At 45.2% G+C, this 18688-nt stretch overlaps 1 protein-coding gene across 1 annotated transcript in view; it reads right to left on the minus strand.

Annotated features, from left to right (window-relative positions):
• TGM2 (transglutaminase 2) overlaps positions 1-18688 on the minus strand; it is a 71745-nt gene that overhangs the window by 26683 nt on the left and 26374 nt on the right. Inside the window, exon 4 of the mRNA XM_087928685.1 lies at positions 12993-13111. Coding sequence (XP_087784811.1) covers positions 12993-13111 — 119 coding nt within the window. The remainder of the gene's footprint in view (positions 1-12992; positions 13112-18688) is intronic.

An 18688-nucleotide genomic window follows, 5' to 3' on the forward strand; every position in this document is an offset into this window, starting at 1 on the left:
TAATTAGAAAGGGGATACTTTTTAAAATACAACAGGGGCATAATTAGAAATTAAAATGGGGATAAATAACGGAAAATTACAACTCAATATAAGTTTGTAGATTGTTATTAGAATGATGTAAGTCTGTTAAACGCTGCAAATATGATTATCAAATATATTATTTGTAGTAAAAGGAGTGACATTACGAAAATAGAGATTGACACAAAAATAACATACTGAATTACAGTAATCAAGGATGATAATTTAACAAAATATGCATATTAATATCAAATTTTAAGAGATTGTCAACTCTATTAAATATGAAAAATATTGTCTTATTTGTTTTAATATGTAAGACACTCCAGCACCACCCTGTTCACATAATGATATGTTTGTTGAAACAAGAAAAAAAAAATAAAAAAATGTTGTAAAATAAAAAACAAAAAAGGATGTCCCCAAACTTTGGCCAAAAGTCAAGATGTTGTGGGTGATCTTTTGATGGAGGTTTGCAGAAATACACTGATAAGAGATAACAGATAATCAGAGTTGGAAAGGACTTGTAGGTCATCTAGTCCAACCCCACCACCCAAGCAGGAGACCTTACACCATTTCTGACAGATGGCAGTCCAGTCTCTTCTTGAAAGCCTCCAGGGATGAAGCTCCCACAACTTCTGAGGGCAACTTTTGTTCCATTGGTTGATTGTTCTCACTGTCAGAAAGTTTCTCCTTATTTCCAGGTTGAATCTCTCCTTGTTCAGTTTCCATCCATTATTCCTTGTGTGGCCTTCAAGTGCTTTGGAGAATAGCTTGACCCCTTCCTCCTCCACTCTGTGGCAGACCCTAAACTATCGGAAGGCTGCTCTACTGTCTCCCCTGGTCCTTCTCTTCCCTAGACTAGCCAGGCCCACTTCCTGCAACCATTCATTGTATGTTTGAGCCTCCAGTCCCCTCATCATCCTGGTTGCTCTTCTCTGCACTTTTTCTAGAGCCTCAACATCTTTTTATAGTGTAGTGGCCAAAACTGGATGCAGGACTCTAGGCGTGGTCTTACTAAGGCTTTACAGAGTGGTATTAGTACCTCCCTTGATCTTGATTGTATCCCTCTGTTAATGCAACTTAGGATTGCATTGGCTTTTTTGCATCAGAGACAGGATTTGTTATGTGAGCCATGCCGGATAATTTGGCACCTGGGCATGGCTTAACTTAACTGTTCTGTGTATCAAAGAGTTCACTTTGTCTTTGCTCGAGAGTTCTAGGGCTTCCTCTCGTACTTGCTACTTTGTCTTCTCTCTACCACATTGCAGGAGCTGCATGGGTATTGTCTACATGCATCACGTTTTATATTATTGCATTTAAAGAACTTTCTTCTATCTATATAATGAATCCTGCTTATTTCTTTGCGTGCTGGCTGGATCGCTACAAACTCCAATATGTGCTATGGGACACCTGCCTTGGAAAGAGGGTTGGACTAGAAGACTTCCGAGGTCCCTTCCTTCTAGATTCTATCTTCCAAGATGGGGGCTGAGAGGATGCTATTTATCAAGGCTCCACCTGTTTTATTTTTTATGGGCATCCAAGTCCTAAAAGAAGTTGGCCAAAAAGTTGGCCACAAAAACACCCCTGGACAAGTAAGAATAACAACACAACGCAACGCAACATAACATACCATAAACATAATACAGTAAACAGTAAAGTAAAACAAAATAATAAAATAAAATCTTAAAATCTCTCTAAAATCTCTCTATCTTTCTTTCTTTCTATCTATCTATCTATCTATCTATCTATCTATCTATCTATCTATCTATCTATCTATCTATCTTCTCTGTCTCTCTCTCTACACCTATCATATCTATCTTCTATGTATCTACTATATCTATCTATCTATCTATCTATCTATCTATCTATCTATCTATCTATCTATCTATCTATCTATCTATCTATCTATCTAAAAGTAAAATACCCCTCATGCACCATCACAGAACCGTCAAGCCTACAAACTAAATTGGGCACGGATGTTCCTCTTGGCTTCTAGGGGCTCACTAAGAAACACCTTTTCACAATGACCATCAGAGCATTTAGAGCAGGGGTGTCCAACCTTTCACCTTCCCTGGGCCACATTAGAAGATGAAAATTTGGTTTGGGCCGCACATAAAATAAAATAACAGTAACAATACCTGATCATCCAAAAACCATAGAAAACATAGTTAACATATTAAATTTATTTGGAAATGAAGTTAGTGAGATGTTTTTATTATTTATTATTTATTAAAAATTATTTATTTTTTATCACGGTTTTGTTATCATGGTTTTTTTATCACGTTTTTTTATCACGGTTTATTTTCCAGCCAAATTTTGCGGGGAAGCTCGCCCGCCTCGCGCCTACCTCTCCTCCTGCAAATGCCCGGCTGGATGAGGCAGGACTGGAAGGCAGAAGCAGCAGCAGCGGCGGGGGCAGAAGCGGCGGCGGTGGCGGGGAAGAAGCAGCGGTGGCGGGGGCAGCGGCAGCAGAAGTGGCAGCGGGGCAGAAGCGGCGGCAGCGGCAGAAGCAGCAGCGGTGGCGGGGAAGAAGCGGCGGCGATGGCGGGGGCAGAAGCGGCGGCGGCGCGGGGCAGAAGCGGCGGCAGGGCAGAAGCGGCGGCGGCAGGGCAGAAGCAGCGGCGGTGGCGGGGCAGAAGTGGCAGCGGAGGCAGAAGCGGCGGCGGGGGCAGAAGCGGTGGCGGTGGCGGCGGCAGCAACAGCAGGAGGTGGCGCTCTGACGGCGCCCGCCTTTTCTGTTGCTGCTTGGCCTGGCGCTCGCCTCGCCTCGCCCCGCCCCGCACCTGCCTCTCCTCCTCCTCCTCGCTGGCTCTGGCACGAAGGTTGGGGTGGGCACTGGGCTGCATTACGAGGCGACTTGGGCCGCGGGTTGGACAAGCCTGATTTAGAGTATTTCCTATATTATTATCACTATTAACACGCTCTGATGCTAAGGAGTTCTACTCCCCCTCCCCACCTGAAAAGAAATCTCTTCCAAAAACAAAACACAAGCAGAGGAGAGGAGTTTCACTTTCACAGCAGCAAGCAGCTATAGTACAGAACAGTTGAGCTAAGCCACGCCCAGGCTCCTTGCTGTCTCTTCCTTGCTCACACAGCAAATACTGTTTCAATTTCCAAACAGCCCTCCGCTCTCTCACACACTGACAGGACGCTAGCCAGAGGAATATCGATGGATGCTGGTAGGCAGAGGCAGAATTTCCTCCCCTTATTTTCCTCCCCCCCCCCCGAAACTAAGCCCGACGACATAGTTTTGTAGCGAAGCCCGGGTATCCAGCTAGAAATAAAATAAAATGAAATCATTTTTCAATAAAAGATCGGATAACCGTTTGTCCAAGGTGGTATAAAAACTCCTGCCTTGGACATGGGGTTGGACTAGAAGACTTCTAAGGCTCCTTCCCTCCTCACAATTTCAATGTTTCTATGAAGATAAAAGAGAATCCTAAAGTCAAGGAAAAGACAATAAAGTAGAGAAAGGCAATTCCTTCTCGTGTGGAGGACTTTACGCTCTTGTTGATACGTCTAAAAATAGGGCTGGCTTTTTTAGCAGCCGCATCCCAGGGCTGACTGGGCTTCAACTGCTAATTCCAAAGGTCATCCAACCCCTTTCCCATGTACAGCTGCCAAGTCATGTGTCCCCACACTAGACTCATGCTTTGCATGTTCCTCTCCCTAGCTGCGGGCCTTCACTTTTCTTCTGTTTGTTTCAGACCCCGCCTAAGTCTGCCTCGATATTTCGAAACTTCTCCGTCTCTTCCGCAAGCGTTAGTCACACCTCCTCATCTTGTGTCGTCTGCAGACTTAGCATGTCCCTGCTCACATCCAAATAATAATAATCATAAGAAGAAGAAGAATGCTCAGGATGGAGCCCTGAGCATTATAGCAAAGTCTTCCAAGATTTGAGGGGCTGCCCCAAGAAGAGGGGGATAACCAGAGGTGAGCTGCTGCCGGTTTGCACCGGTTCTACAGAACCGGTAGTTAAGATTAGGTTCAACGAACCAGCAAATACTAACTAAGTTCACTGAACCAGCAAATCCTAAGTTCAACGAACCAGCAAATCCTAACTAAGTTCGACGAACCAGCAAATCCTAACTAAGTTTGACGAACCAGCAAATCCTAACTAAGTTCAATGAACCAGCAAATCCTAAGTTTGACGAACCAGCAAATCCTAACTAAGTTCGACGAACCAGCAAATCCTAACTAAGTTCGACGAACCAGCAAATCCTAACTAAGTTCAATGAACCAGCAAATCCTAACTAAGTTCGACGAACCAGCAAATCCTAACTAGGTTCGATGAACCAGCAAATCCTACCACTGGCTGGTTCCACCCTCACCCATGTTTCAGCCTGGTTTTTGGGCTGTTTTGGGCCATTTTTCAAGCCCAAAACAGCCTGAAAAACAGCTTGAAAATGCCCCCGAAACAGGGTAAAAAATGGGAGGGATGTGGCCAGCTAACTGGTGGGATTAGCCCCAATGGCCTGAATCTTACCTCTTCCTTTGAGGGGATTGGCTGGGAGGCGGGGCTGGGTGTGATGAGTGACATCACCTACCCAGTCACATGACCAACCAGCCACGCCTACCCAGCCAGAGAGCCAGTTGTTAAAAAATGTGCAGCCCACCACTGGGGTCAACCTGTTCTCCAAAGCCCCAGAAGGCCGGACAAGAAGCAATGGGTGGAACTAATCGAAGAGAGAAGCAACTTGGAACTAAGGAGGAACTTCGTAACTGTGAGGATAATTAACCAGTGGAGTGGCTTCCTTCCAGAAGTTGCGAGTCCTCCATCACTGGAGGCTTTGAAGAAGAGATTGGGCCACCATTTGTCTGAAATGGTATAGGGTCCCCGGCTCGAGCAGGGGTTGGACTAGAAGACCTCAAGGTGCCTTCCAGCTCTGCTATTCTGTTGTTCCCTCTCTGGATTAAGGTGCAGCCAGATCGATAGGATTTGATCTGATGTGGATTCACGTAGAACACGCTTATAGATTCATCTCGCACCTCTGTCATCAACCCCATATTTTACCCTTTTACTACAGTCACGAGAATTAAGCTTCCCTGGATCTGATGGACCCAGTTGGAAAAGCAATCGGCCAGTTTTAAACCAGCTCTTCTTCTGCACGTTCCCAAGTTCTCTCTGGCACAAAGTCAAGTTTCCTTTGGCCAGGAAAGGAAAATATTGGCCCACCTGCCTTTTGTTCCCTACAGCTAAAAGATAACAGAGTGCTATTTCCTGTAGCAAAGAACGGATCCCTTGTTCAGACCAAGTGTGTCATGTGGTATGTGAGCTCTTGACACGTCCACTTTGGGGGGGTGTCAGCATTTTTTAAAGGGATTTTGGGACGGAGGAGAAGAACCAGAATGGCTACTGAAGGCCTGGAGTGGTGCCGTCTAAGAAGACCAGGCCCCTCGTGGCGAGACCTCAGGTACCAGGGGAGGCCCCTCAGGAATTGAACACGGATCTCCTTGGAGGAGTGGGGAGAAAGGGAGGGGAATTCTGGGAGTTTGAAGTCCACCCATCTTCACGTGGCCGAGGTTGAGAAACACGGATTCCGCCACAAAAGAGTGAAGTTCCCACCACCATCCCAGATCCGAAGACCTCCAGGGAGATGCATCCTTCAGGAAACGCATATTTGTGTAGGCTTTGTGGGGCAAATGCAAACAGCTTTGAGTGTCCTTCAGCCTGGTGGGATTTTTCTGTCCTTAAGTAGGTTCACACACACTTCCTGTTCCCTGGTGATTCAGAGCCCATCTTATCTCTGGGAATCAAGACCACCTCCTCCTCCTCCTCCTCCTCCTCCTCCTCCTCCTCCTCCTCTTCTTCTTCTTCTTCTTCCTCCTCCTCCTCCTCCTCCTCTTCTTCTTCTTCTTCCTCCTCCTCCTCCTCCTCCTCCTCTTCCTCCTCCTCCTCCTCCTCCTCCTCCTCCTCCTCCTCCTCCTCCTCCTCCTCCTCCTCCTCTTCTTCTTCTTCTTCTTCTTCTTCTTCTTCTTCTTCTTCTTCTTCTTCTTCTTCTTCTTCTTCTTCATCTTCTTCTTCCTCCTCCTCCTCCTCCTCCTCCTCCTCCCTCTCCCCCTGCTCTCCCTCTCCTTTTCTTTCTCTCCCCTCCTCCCCCCCCCTCCTCTTCCTTGTCCTCCTCCCCTCCTCCTCTTCTTCCCCTTGCTCTCCTCCTCCTGCTCTCCCCTCCCACTCTCCCTCTCCCCCTTCTTTCCCCCTGCCCTCCTCCTCCTCTTCCTCCCCCCTCCTCCTCCTCCTCTCAGCATTTTTACTCAGAGGTCACCGGAGCGAATGGAAAAACAAACAAAGAGCAAAGCTCCCTTTGTAGGGTTTTCTCTGGCCATGAAAGGCCCTTTTAGTGCCTTTTTGTACTAGCTGGGGATGGAATTTAAGAGAGGGATTTACATGCGAAATTATAGGCAGGTTTTCAAAAATGGATCTTACATCGACCGGCCCTTCCAGAAAATCAGGACTGAGAGCCAACTGTCTCCAAGAACGTCTAAACTTCCTGCTAACAAACCTCAGACTCCCTGTAAATCCTGGTTATGAATCTCTTCCTTCTTTGCCTCTTTCAAACCTTGGCAGGGAGGTAGAAATGTTCTCGCGCTCTCTTTAGTTTACGCACCTTTTTACAAGAGGAGCAATGTCACCGGACACCAGTGTGGCTCTCTCGGTTGGACAGAACATCTTGTAATAAGCCGGTCCCAACTTTGCACTCGGTTGCATGGGACAGTTGCTCTCATTTGGGGAAGGGGGCAGGGGCTTTTTTTTTCGTTTTTACCAGCTGAATATGCCCAATAAAGAGATCCTCCAGGGAAGCTCATAAAAAGGACAACGTGGGATGCAATTTTTGATTTCTGGATCCGATTAAGCAGAAAAAAAAGAAGAAGAAAAAAAACGGGTGGCTTTTCCAGAACTTGGAGAATTGTTTTAGCCGCTTTTAAAATACGGGCTGAGAAGAAGCTCAGGTTGGGCTGTGAGGTCAGGCACACTGAACCCAAGTTGTGAGTGTCTGTTGCCAAAGTATACAACAAGCAGGAAATGCTCTGCCTTTGTTCCAGGACGAGGTGGAAAGCTGAGCAGCTGACAAGCCCTCAACCAAAGGATGACAAGCTGAAATTCTTCCTTGTTGAGTTCTTTATTGTTTCACACCTTTAGTCAAAACCGTGCCAGAGTAAACACTCAACTATCTGCGTCTAAAATACACACTGGGAACTACTGAGGAGGGGCTGTCTTCAGCCTCTTTCTCTCACACGGGATATCCAGGCCGAGATACCTCCGCCCCTTTCTCTCTTGGGATCTTCTTAACTCTAGCCCATCCCATCAGGTGTGCACTTCAACTCCCAGAATCCCTCATCCACCATAGGTGGGCTTCAATTCCCAGTATCTTTCAGCCACCATGTATGGACTACAACTCCCAGAATCCCTCATCCACCATGGGTGGACTTCCATTCCCAGTATCTTTCAGCCACCATGTATGGACTTCAACTCCCAGAATCCCTCAGGAGCCATGGGTGGACTTCAACTCCCAGAATCCTTCCGCTACTATGGATGGAATACAACTCCCAGAATCCCTCAGCCACCATGAAACAATGGATGGAAATGAACCAATAAGATAACTGTGTGGAAAAATATCACCTGAAATGGAATCACAGCTTAAGAAGAATAGATCTTACAGGCTGTCAGAAAGGATATTGTCTTTTTTAAATGTTTCTTTTTCATTTCTCTCTCTCCCCCCCCACTTTTCTTCCTTTTTACATCTCTCTTTTTATTCCCTTTCTTGGCCTTGTCAAGGCCTTGTTTTTTGTATGTATGTATGTAGATCTGTTTTTAATTGTAAAATTAATGAAATTTATTTTTTTTAAAAAGAAATGGAATCACTGCCCAACACTCTTCAATATCTTCATAAACAACTTAGGTGATGGAATAGAAAGGAACTTATCAAATTTGCAGATGATACTAAGCTGGCAGGAAGAGCTAGCACCCTAGAAGATAGGCTCAAGATCTAGATGGATCTTGACAGACTAGAACCCTGGGCCCTATTTAACAAAATGAAATTCAATGTAGAGAAAAGTAAAGTCCTACACTTAGGCAAGAAAAACCCAAAGGACACATATAGACTGGGTGAAACCAGGCTCAATAGCAGCAACTGGGAGAGGGATCTTGGAGTCTGAGTGGACAACCAGCTAAATAGGAGCCAGCAGTGTGTAGGAGCTGGCAAAAAAGCCAATGCAATCCTAAGTTGCATTAGCAGAGGGATACAGTCGAGAGCAAGGGAGGTTGTAATACTACTCTGTAAAGCCTTAGTAGGGCCACACCTAGAGTACTGCATCCAGTTTTGGTCCCCACACTATAAAAAAGGTGTTGAGACTCTAGAAAGAATGCAGAGAAGAGCAACCAGGTCAATGAGGGGACTGGAGGCTAAAACATAGGATGAACGTTTGCAGGAACTGGGCCTGGCTAGTCTAGTAAAGAGAAGGACCAGGGGAGACAGGATAGCAAGTCTTCCAATATTTGAGGGGCTGCCACAGAGAGGAGGAAGGGGGTCAAGCTATTTTCCAAGGCACTTGAAGGCCACACACGGAATAATGGATGGAAACTGAACCAGGAGAGATTCGTTGCAGAAGACCTTATGCCACCAGACTTGAAATTCTAGACCTAGAAAACCTAGAACTACGCCACCTTCGGTCCGATCTAAGTATAGTATATAAAATCATACATTGCAATGTCCTACCTGCAAATGAATACTTCAGCTTCAACCATAACAACACAAGAGCACACAATAGATACAAACTCAAGGTTAACCGCACCAAACTCGATTGCAGGAAATACGACTTCAGCAACAGAGGGGTCAATGTCTGGAATCCTCTACCTGACTCTGTGGTTTCTTCCCCAAACCCCCAAAACTTTAACCTTAGACTGTCTACTATTGACCTCACCCCTTCCCTAAGAGGTCTGTAGGGGGCGTGCATAAGCGCACCGATGTGCCTACCATCCCTATCCTATTGTTTCTTTTATTTTTCTTATATGTATCCATGTATTCATAACTATGTTTTTACTTATACCTATTATCTTGTAAGCAATTGACAAACCAAGTAAAATAAAAATAAACCTGGAAATAAGGAGAAATTTTCTGACAGTTAGAACAATCAACCCATGGAACAGAAGTTGCCTTCGGAAGTTGGGCCGCCACCTGTCAGAAATGGTGTGGAGGCTCCTGCTTGGGCAGGGGGTTGGACTAGAACAGGGGTTGCCAATCTTTTGGACCTCAGGGACCACCAAACTCATAATTTTAACTCCGGTGGACCACTAATTTGAATTTTGACTGATGGGTGGCTTGCTGACATTGGTGGGAGAGTCAGTCCGATATTCCAGAGCTGCAGTAGTCACAGGACTGGCCCTTTGGTCAACCTGGAGTAACTGCTCCTCCACCTGGGTGCACCGGCCTGCCATGGACTGGAGGAGCTGCTCTGGGGTGACCAAAGGGCCAGTCCTGTGACTCCTGCATCTCTGGAATAGGGGACCGACTTTCCCACCAACGTCAGCAAACCACCCCAGGGCGGATTTCCCTCCTCTGCTGTTGATCTTACCTTCCAGTTCCAGCTCGCATGGCTCTACTCAAGGTTTGCACTCAGCTGAAGGGTGGGGGCCAGTGGGTGGGCAGGCCATGTGGGCAGGGCAGCCTTGTGTTCCTGTGCAGCCTGAGTTAATTGCTTTGGGGGGGACGGACGTTTTTCTGTGGACCACCAAAATTTTCTCAGGGACCACCAGTGCTCCTCGGCCCACTGGTTGGTGACCGCTGGACTAGATGACCTACCAGGCCCCCTCCCCGTCTGGTATTCTGTTACTCTCTGTCTGTACAGCCAAGATATTGCAATGGCGTTTGTACTGGACAAAACGCGCCATGCTTACCATCAGAAGGGGAATAATAGTAAAAATTAAAGGAATCAAAATGCCCTACAGAAATAACATCAAAAGCTTAGATGAACTGATCGTATTTTCTACCTGGGCATCCTTCAAACTGACAACATCAAGGCCAGCGAAGTCCAGGAAGAGCCCAGGAGTGAATACATCAAGAGAGCGAAGAAGATCTTAAAGTTCCAAACTCAGTGGAGGAAATACCGTCAAGGCAATTAACACGTAGCAAATTCCAGTCATTAGATACACAGCTGGAATGGTGGAGTGGACTCAAACAGAATTAAAAGGCCCCGCTGGGAAGACCAAAAATATAATGACAATGAATCGTCCCCGCAGCGGCGTTGACTGACTCTTCTTACGAAGCAAAATGGGTGGGCGCAGAACATCGCAAGGATGCCAGATGATTAAAGAAATTAAAAAAAGGGGGCATTGGAAGTGTAGAAAGTTAGTCCCCAGACCTCTCTTAGAAGAAAAACACTTTGAGAAATATTTAAAAAGGCAGAATATTATATTTCCCTAAAGGAGAAACAGGCTCTTGAAAGGCAGCCCCCCGAGTCTTTCTTAATAGCCCCAGCAGGACTGGGCCAGCCTCTCTACAAGACAAAAGACCTTCAGCTCCCAGGGTGATGGGATTAAGACATGGTCCTTCAAGACATCGTAGGATTATCCATCAGCAGAGCTCACCCCATGGCCCAACCAAGCCCCTTCATGGCATCACCCAGCGAGGTTCAACCAAACGTATCTCAGACAACCTCAGCTATGACCCCTGCATGGCCCCCTGGGAGTCTGTCAACCAATAGAATATAGGCCCTTGCACAGGAACAGGAAGCTCAAGGGCGAGGCCCAAGAGTGGGTATAAATACTTCTCACTCTCCACTCCGTGGGATCAGCTGCCCAGGACCCCAAAACCCATGTGGTCCTGTTCACCAATAATAAACCATCTTTCCAACCAGCCCCGCCATGTTTCCAGTGCCTTTCTCCCCACTTAGAACTGAACCAGATGGATTTTTTTCTTCCAACAAAAGAATATCCAATGGATAGTGAAAAAGATGCACTGAAACTTTAAACCTTAGTTTGTCTCCTGTTGGCCTCACCCCTTTCCTAAGAGCTCTCTAAGGGGTGTGCATAAGTGCACCAATGCGCCTAACCTCCCTGTCCCAATGTTCCTTTTTATTCATACCCATTTCATGTACTCATAATTACGTCCCTAATTATATCTGCTATCTAAAACGGGAGTTGAAACAGTTTATGACCCCTCACATCCCGGACATAAACTGTTTCAACTCCTTCCCTCAAAATGACGCTATAGAGCCCTGCACACCAGAACAACTAGACACAAGGACGGTTTTTTCCCAAATGCCATCACTGTACTAAACAAATAATTCCCTCCACACTGTTCAACTATTTACAAAGTGTGCACTACTATTATTGTTAATCTTCTCACACTCCTTATCACCCATCCCCTCCCACTTGACTGTTTCCTAGTATGATTTGATTGTTGATTTTTACCCTATGACTATCATGAACTGTTGTACATTATGATTCTTGATTCTTAACGAATGTACCTTTTCTTTATGTATACTGAGAGTATTTACACCAAGACAAATTCCTTGTGTGTCCAATCACACTTGGCCAATAAGGTATTCTATTCTATTCTATTCTATTCTATTCTATTCTATTCTATTCTATTCTATTCTATTCTATTCTATTCATCTCTGTTCTATTCTATTCTATTCTATTCTATTCTACGCTACACTATTCTATTCTATTCTATTCTATTCTATTCTATTCTATTCTATTCTATTCTATGCTACTCTATTCTACTCTACACTATTCTATTCTACTCTATTCTATTCTATTCTATTCATCTCTGTTCTATTCTATTCTACGCTACACTATTCTATTCTATTCATCTCTGTTCTATTCTATTCTATTCTATTCTATTTTATTCTACGCTACTCTATTCTACTCTACACTATTCTATTCTACTCTATTCTGTTCTATTCTATTCTATTCTATTCTATTCTATTCTATTCTATTCTATTCATCTCTGTTCTATTCTATTCTATTCTACGCTACACTATTCTATTCTATTCATCTCTGTTCTATTCTATTCTATTCTGTTCTATTCTATTCTGTTCTGTTCTGTTCTGTTCTGTTCTGTTCTGTTCTATTCTATTCTATTTGCTTGACAAATCAATAAAATAAATCAATAAACTTCCCAGTATCCAGTACTATAACAAAGGTTTCTGGAAGAGGAAAGAGGAAGTTTATTTATCACACTTATATGATCAAACATCTTACTGATGAATGACTTTGGGCAATGTACAACCAACAAATTAAACAATATAACACTAGCAGAACAGAGAAGTCTACTGACTACTGGCAAATTTAAAGTGGCCACAAGAAAGAATAAATGAAGAACAGAAAGGTGGCCTGGGAAGTCAACCATTACACGGCCAGTACTTTTAAAAAATATATCAGAGAAAACAGATAATTCTAGGACCTGGCAGTGGCTTAGAACAGGAAAGTTGAAGGAAGAAACAATGGGGTGGATTCTGGCTGAATCTGGATTCTGATTCTGGCAAGCCCTAAGAACAAATGTATACAAAGCCAGAAGTTGAGAAGACAGCAATAGACAACAAATACTGTCTCTGCAAAGAAGCAGAATAAACATGCAAGAAGATCCAACCAGACTGATTGTAAACAACGGCACGACAAAGTAGCAACAATGGTGTATTGGAAGATCTGACAGAAATATCCTTTGCAAGCAAGCAAGAACTGGTGGGACCAATTTGCATGGACCTTTGGGGGCTCTCTTCACTCCTAACCTGGTTCCTGGGTGAAAATCCAGGTCTTTATGGTCTTCTGGAAGGCTAACAGCATGGGAAAAGCTTCAGTCTCTTGGCAAGATCTTTGTCCAAAGATCTGCCACTCCAGAAAAAGTGGTCCTACCAGGTGGCCATGTTTAATGGAAGGGACCTGAAGTTCTTCCACCTCTCCTGATGTGGTGGGATAGACAGATACCCTCCAGGAGAGGCGGTCTTACCCCTAGCAGAACAAGAGAACAGCTCACCTGTCCGAAGTTCCAGGGGATGGAGATGATGTAGTCCTTCGATCCTTGGTAGATCAGGCCTTGTTGGGTCAGCACATACTCAACGCGGTCCTCATCATTCTCCATATACGTAGAGTCCTCTGTTGAAAAAAGAGGAAGCTCAGATGCAGGAGACAGTTTGGAGATAGAGAGAAGCCATCACCCCAGAGAACTTCTGCAGAACTTCTGTGTCCACCTTCCCCTGGGGCAGGGGGGCCTTCAAACTTGGCAGCTTTAAGACTTGTGGACTTCAACTCCCAGAATTCCTCCTCCAGTCATGTTAGCTCACGAGTTCTGGGAGTTGAAGTCCACAAGTCTTAAAACTGGCCAAGTTTGAAGAACCTTGCCCTGGGGCCCGGTCTTCCAGAATATCGGCCATCTACCCTACCCATCCCCAAGGGGGAGGATCATGGGAGTTGGGAATCCAGCCCACATCCCAAGGATGCCCCAAAGAGGAAGACCAACCTGAAAAAACCACCTTGAAGCAAAGAATGAAGAACGATAGATGACTTCTCCTGAAAAATAGAGCTAGTTCATTCTTTGCCATCAGGCAAAACAGAGAGATTTCCTCTTATCAGCAGCGGAGAAAAGATTCAGGAAAGTGAGGATAATGGGAATTGATTAGTTTATCAGCAATCCCCTTGCAGAAAATTGTGTGTTGTTGGTTTGTTGGCTTGCGTTTGGAGGGGGCTCTCCTCAAACTCCTGATATGAAACATAACAGCTATGTCTTCAAGGTTGATTGAGATCATCCCTTGAGGCTCTCCACGATGTTCTGAAAGTCCGTCGGACTTCAGGTGTCCTTGGGCACTTGGACAAGGGGACCATTGGTAGCCTTCAGTCTGGCCCCAGAAGGTAAAGATGACCCCGGGAGGTGTCCACAGGGCAAGTCAGAAAAAGTCAAGGTGGCAGCTAAAAGGATGCGATTGAAACTCTGAATGGTGGAGTCTTCATCACACCATCACACGCTTCCAGCTTGATTTGTTTTTGACAATCTCCTCCTCCTCCTCGTCCTCCTCGTCCCCACAAACCCCACTCCCTTCTAGCACTGATGATGTTGCCTAGTTGGGCCATGAAACGTCTGTAAGAAAGCAACCAAGCTCAGAGAGCACCAAGGACCCCATACATCCTCCTCCTCCTCCTCCTCCTCCTCCTCCTCCTCCTCCTCCTCCTCCTCCTCCTCCTCCTCCTCCTCCTCCTCCTTTCTCCCAATTCTCTGCCCTCCTAGCACTGATGCTATTCCCTAGTTGCTCTTGACGTTAATAAACTTGTGAAGTTTATTAACTTTATTTATTTATTTATTTATTTGATTTGTCAATCACTTACAAGATAATAGGTATAAGTATATACATAGTTATGAATACACGAAATGGGTACATATAAGAAAAGTAAAAGAAACAATGGGACAGGGACGGTAGGCACGTTGGTGCGCTTATGCAGGCCTCCTACAGGCCTCTTAGGAAAGGGGTGAGGTCGATAGGAGACAGTCTAAGGTTAAAGTTTTTTTGGGGTTTGGGGAAGACACCACAGAGTCAGGTAGAGGATTCCGGACATTGACCACTGTAATTGCAGAAGTCGTATTTCCTGCAATCAAGTTTGATGAGAAGATTAATAGTGATAGTAGTACAGACTTTGTAAACAGTTGGACAGTGTTGATAGTAGTGATGATGATAGTAGTGCAGACTTTGTAAATAGTTGGACAGTGTTGAGGGAATTATTTGTTTAGCAGAGTGATGGCATTTGGGGAAAAAAACGTCCTTGTGTCTAGTTGTTCTGGTGTGCAGGGCTCTGTAGCGTCGTTTTGAGGGAAGGAGTTGAAACAGTTTATATATCCGGGATGTGAGGAGTCTGTAGATATTTTCACAGCCCTCTTTCTGACTCCTGCAGGATGCAGGTTCCCCATGGAAGGCAGGTGGGTAGTAATTGTCTTTTTCTGCAGTCCTAATTACCCTCTGAAGTCTGTATCTGTCCTGTTGGGTTGCAGAACCGAACCAGACAGTTATAGAGGTGCAGATGACAGACTCCATCATTCCTCTGAATCAAGCAGCTCCTTGGGCAGTTTGAGCTTCCTGATATATATACCACATTGACTAACATTTTCTAATTTTTACTGTCGATTGACGCCTCTGCATCTTCTTTCTAACCACTCATACCAAAGGTTCCATATCTTATAGTACTCGATTTCTTCTTTATCTTTTAATATCATTGTTAGCCTGTCCATTTCAGCGCATTCAAGGATTATCATTATTGTTATTATTATCATTGTTGTTGTTGTTATTATTATTATTATTACTACTATTATTATTATTATTATTATTACTACTACTACTACTTCTACTACTATTATCTCAGAGAGAATGGTATCCTGTTTCCAGTTTTGCACAAATGAGATTTTGGCAGTGGTTACCACATGGAGAATGATATATTGGAAGTTCCTACTAACATTAGATCCTATTATACTTAATCCAAAAAGTTCTGGTCTTAATTCAATTCTTTCTCTAGTTATTTCTTCCAACTATGTTTTAATTTTAAACCAATATTTCCGGGCTTGGGGACACGTCCACCACATATGAAAATAAGTTCCTGGGCTGTGATTACGTCTCCAACACTTTGCCCATATAGCAATGAAGATATTTTAATCGTATTTGTTTTGTCTTTGCAAGAGGTCGGTGAGACCACGCAGTGGGCCGGTGCAGCCGGCCCCTGCAGGCACATTCCAGCCACATGCCGCGAGGAGGTTTGTTTGCACAGGGAAAGAAAGAGGGCCTAACATTTGGGCTATTTCGATGTTTGGTCTCGGCTGCCTGTGAAAAATTCATGCAAAATGTCCCCTTTCGCGAAGCGATGTTGCAAGAGAGACCCCGGAGGGACGCCAACCCCCTTCGGCTAAAAGTTTAGATTTTTTTTTTGCTTCCAAAGGGTTCTTTGTGATTCTTTTCGCTCTGGGGTTGAGTGAGAAAGAACACAGAATAACAAAGAGCGAAGAGATCTTGGAGGTGTCTATGGAGACTGTCAGCCCTCCAGGTCCTGGTTGTCCCCAAAGTGCTTTTTTTTTTCAAGAGGCAGGTGGATTTTCTGTTTTTTTTTCTTCTTTTGAAGACGTTTCGCTTCTCATCCAAGAATCTTCCTCAGCTCTGATTGGATGGTGGGGAAGGGAAGGATTGATCCTCCTTGTAGACAGCTGGTCATTTGCATCCTTTTAGAGGGTCGTTGAGGCCACGTGGAGATATGTCTCTGTCCTCGAGTCACCTGAATGGTGCAAATAGGTGTGGAGCCTTCTCCACATCCGTTTGCCTGAAAACATCTGCAGAAACATTCGGCAGCCAAGAAAGCTCCACACCCATTACTCAGGGGACCCCGAGGACACTGATAAACCTCCAAGTGGCCTCAACGACCCCCTAAAAGGATGCAAATGACCTGCTGTCTGCAAGGAGCACAAATCCTTCCCTTCCCCACCGTCCAGTCAGAGCTTAAGAAGCTTCTGGGATGAGAAGCGACACGTTTTCCAAGAAGAAAAAAGAAGAGAGTCCCGTTTTCTCCTGAAAAAGTAGCTTTGGGGGTGACCTTGGAGGTCTTCTAGTCCAACCCCCTGCCCAAGCAGGAGATCTTATACCACTCCAGACCAGGGGCTGTCTAATTTCTTCTTTAAAAAAATCTCCAGTGGTGGAATACCCATAACCTCTGGAGACAAGTTGTTCCCCTGGTTAATCGTTCTCACTATCAGGAAAATTCCCTCTGTAATTCTAGGTTGCTTCTCTCCTCGATGTGCGTTTCCATCCGTTGCTTCTTGTCCTCCCTTCAGGGGCTTTTGGAGAAGAGCTTGACCCCCTCCTCTTCTTTGTGGCAGCCCCCTCAAATATTGGAAGACTGCTATCATGTCATCCCTGGTCCCTTCTTCTCACGAAACTACTCACACCCAATTCTTCACATGCTTTAAGCCTCCAGTTTCCCTAATCGTCTGAGTTGCTCTTCTCTGCACGCTTTCCAGAGTCCCAACATCTTCTTTATATTGTGGTGACCAAAAATGGATGTCAACAACATCAAACGTCCATCCATCTGTCAGGCTTGAATCCAAGATTGTGGTCACTGCAGAATAACAGTGTTGGAAGAGACTTTGACTCCATCTTCTTTGTGACAGCCTTCAAGGAGTAGAAGATGTCATCTCACCGCCAGACCTTCCCTTCGTTAGACTAGACACCCCATGTCCCTTCAATTGTTCATCATATGGTTTAGCCCCCAGATTCCTGTTCTTCCTTGTGGGTCTCCTCTGCCCGAGAGATGCTCACGAGGAGATTGGCCATCCTCTCTGGACTACCGAAAAGCATCCTCGACTGGAGATTGAAGCACAATGGATCTCCCGTCCCCAAGACTCTTGCAAGTTTCTTGGCCAATATCTTTGGGGTCTTCAGAGAATATGGGAGCCTCTCAGAGAGGGGAGTTTGAACGATGCAGGATAGAGGGGGTTAATATCTCCCATGTTCCTCTTCACCATCTTGTTGTTAGTGGCGAAGTGGTGTCCGACCCATCGCGACCCCATGGACAACGTTCCTCCAGGTCTTCCTGTCCTCTACCATCTTCTGGAGTCCATTTAAGCTCAGTGACTCCATCCAGCCCCCTCCTTTTCTGCCATCCCCTTCTTCTCCTTTTTCCCTCCATCGTTCCCAGCATTTGGCTCTTCTTCTCCAGGGAGTCCTTCCTTCCTTCTCATGAGGTGGCCAAAGTCTTTGAGTAGGATCTGGCCTTCTAAAGAGCAGTCAGCCAGGGTTAATCTCTCTCTAGGACTGACCGGTTAGATGGCCTTGCAGTCCAAGGGACTCACAGGCATCTTCTCCTCTCGCCCCAGAGTTCAAAGGCCTCCATTCTTTGGCGCTCAGCCTTCCTTAGAGTCCAACTTTCACAGCCATGAATTACAACTGGGAAAACCACCTTAGTCTTCACCGTCTTAGTCGGTGGCAAATTATGGACAGGAAGATGGCACCCTGCTATCTCAGTTCAAAAGTCCTTTGGAGTTGATATCCTGCCATGGACAGGGGGAGGTTGGACTAGAAGACTTCCTAGGACCCCTCTAACCCTGTTATGTTCTCTGCTTTGGAAGCCACCAATGGCGCATTAGGTGAAATTTCAGGGAAAGGGTGTTTCTTGGAGGCAGCTCTTGGGCGTTGTCTTCCCATAAAATACAGGTAAGAAAAATAAAACCATGAAAGTAATAACATCTCTCCTAAAGATATCATTGAAATAACCAGAGATGGCCCTGAGTCCAGATACAATGATGGCTCAGTGGCCCCAAAATTTGTAGAGTTGTTTGCAAAAAGGAGTCCAGCAAATGCATATTCATTCATACGATAAACGCCATTGCAAAAACCAATCCCAACCACAAAAAACTTCGCTCAAGACCAAACTTATCCAGACTGCAAAGAATCTGCTCCCGTAAACTCCACAATGAACTCAAAAGACATCTAGACAACGGAGAGAAGGATCTCTACATTGACTACCGCGATGATTGTATCAAAAGTAAATCACACAACCCACAACTCCACATTCAACCCTACCTCATCCAACCCACCATCACTCAGAACTAGGCACGCACGCCCCTAACTACCTCAATTCCAACTACAACTGCCCCTGTCAATGAATACTTCAGCTTCAACCATAACAACACAAGAGCAATATTAGTACAGT

The sequence above is a fragment of the Pseudonaja textilis genome, chromosome 3, assembly GCF_049901715.1.
Source record: "Pseudonaja textilis isolate UNSWEBS1 chromosome 3, rPseTex1.2, whole genome shotgun sequence".
NCBI classification, from domain to species: Eukaryota; Metazoa; Chordata; class Lepidosauria; order Squamata; family Elapidae; genus Pseudonaja; species Pseudonaja textilis.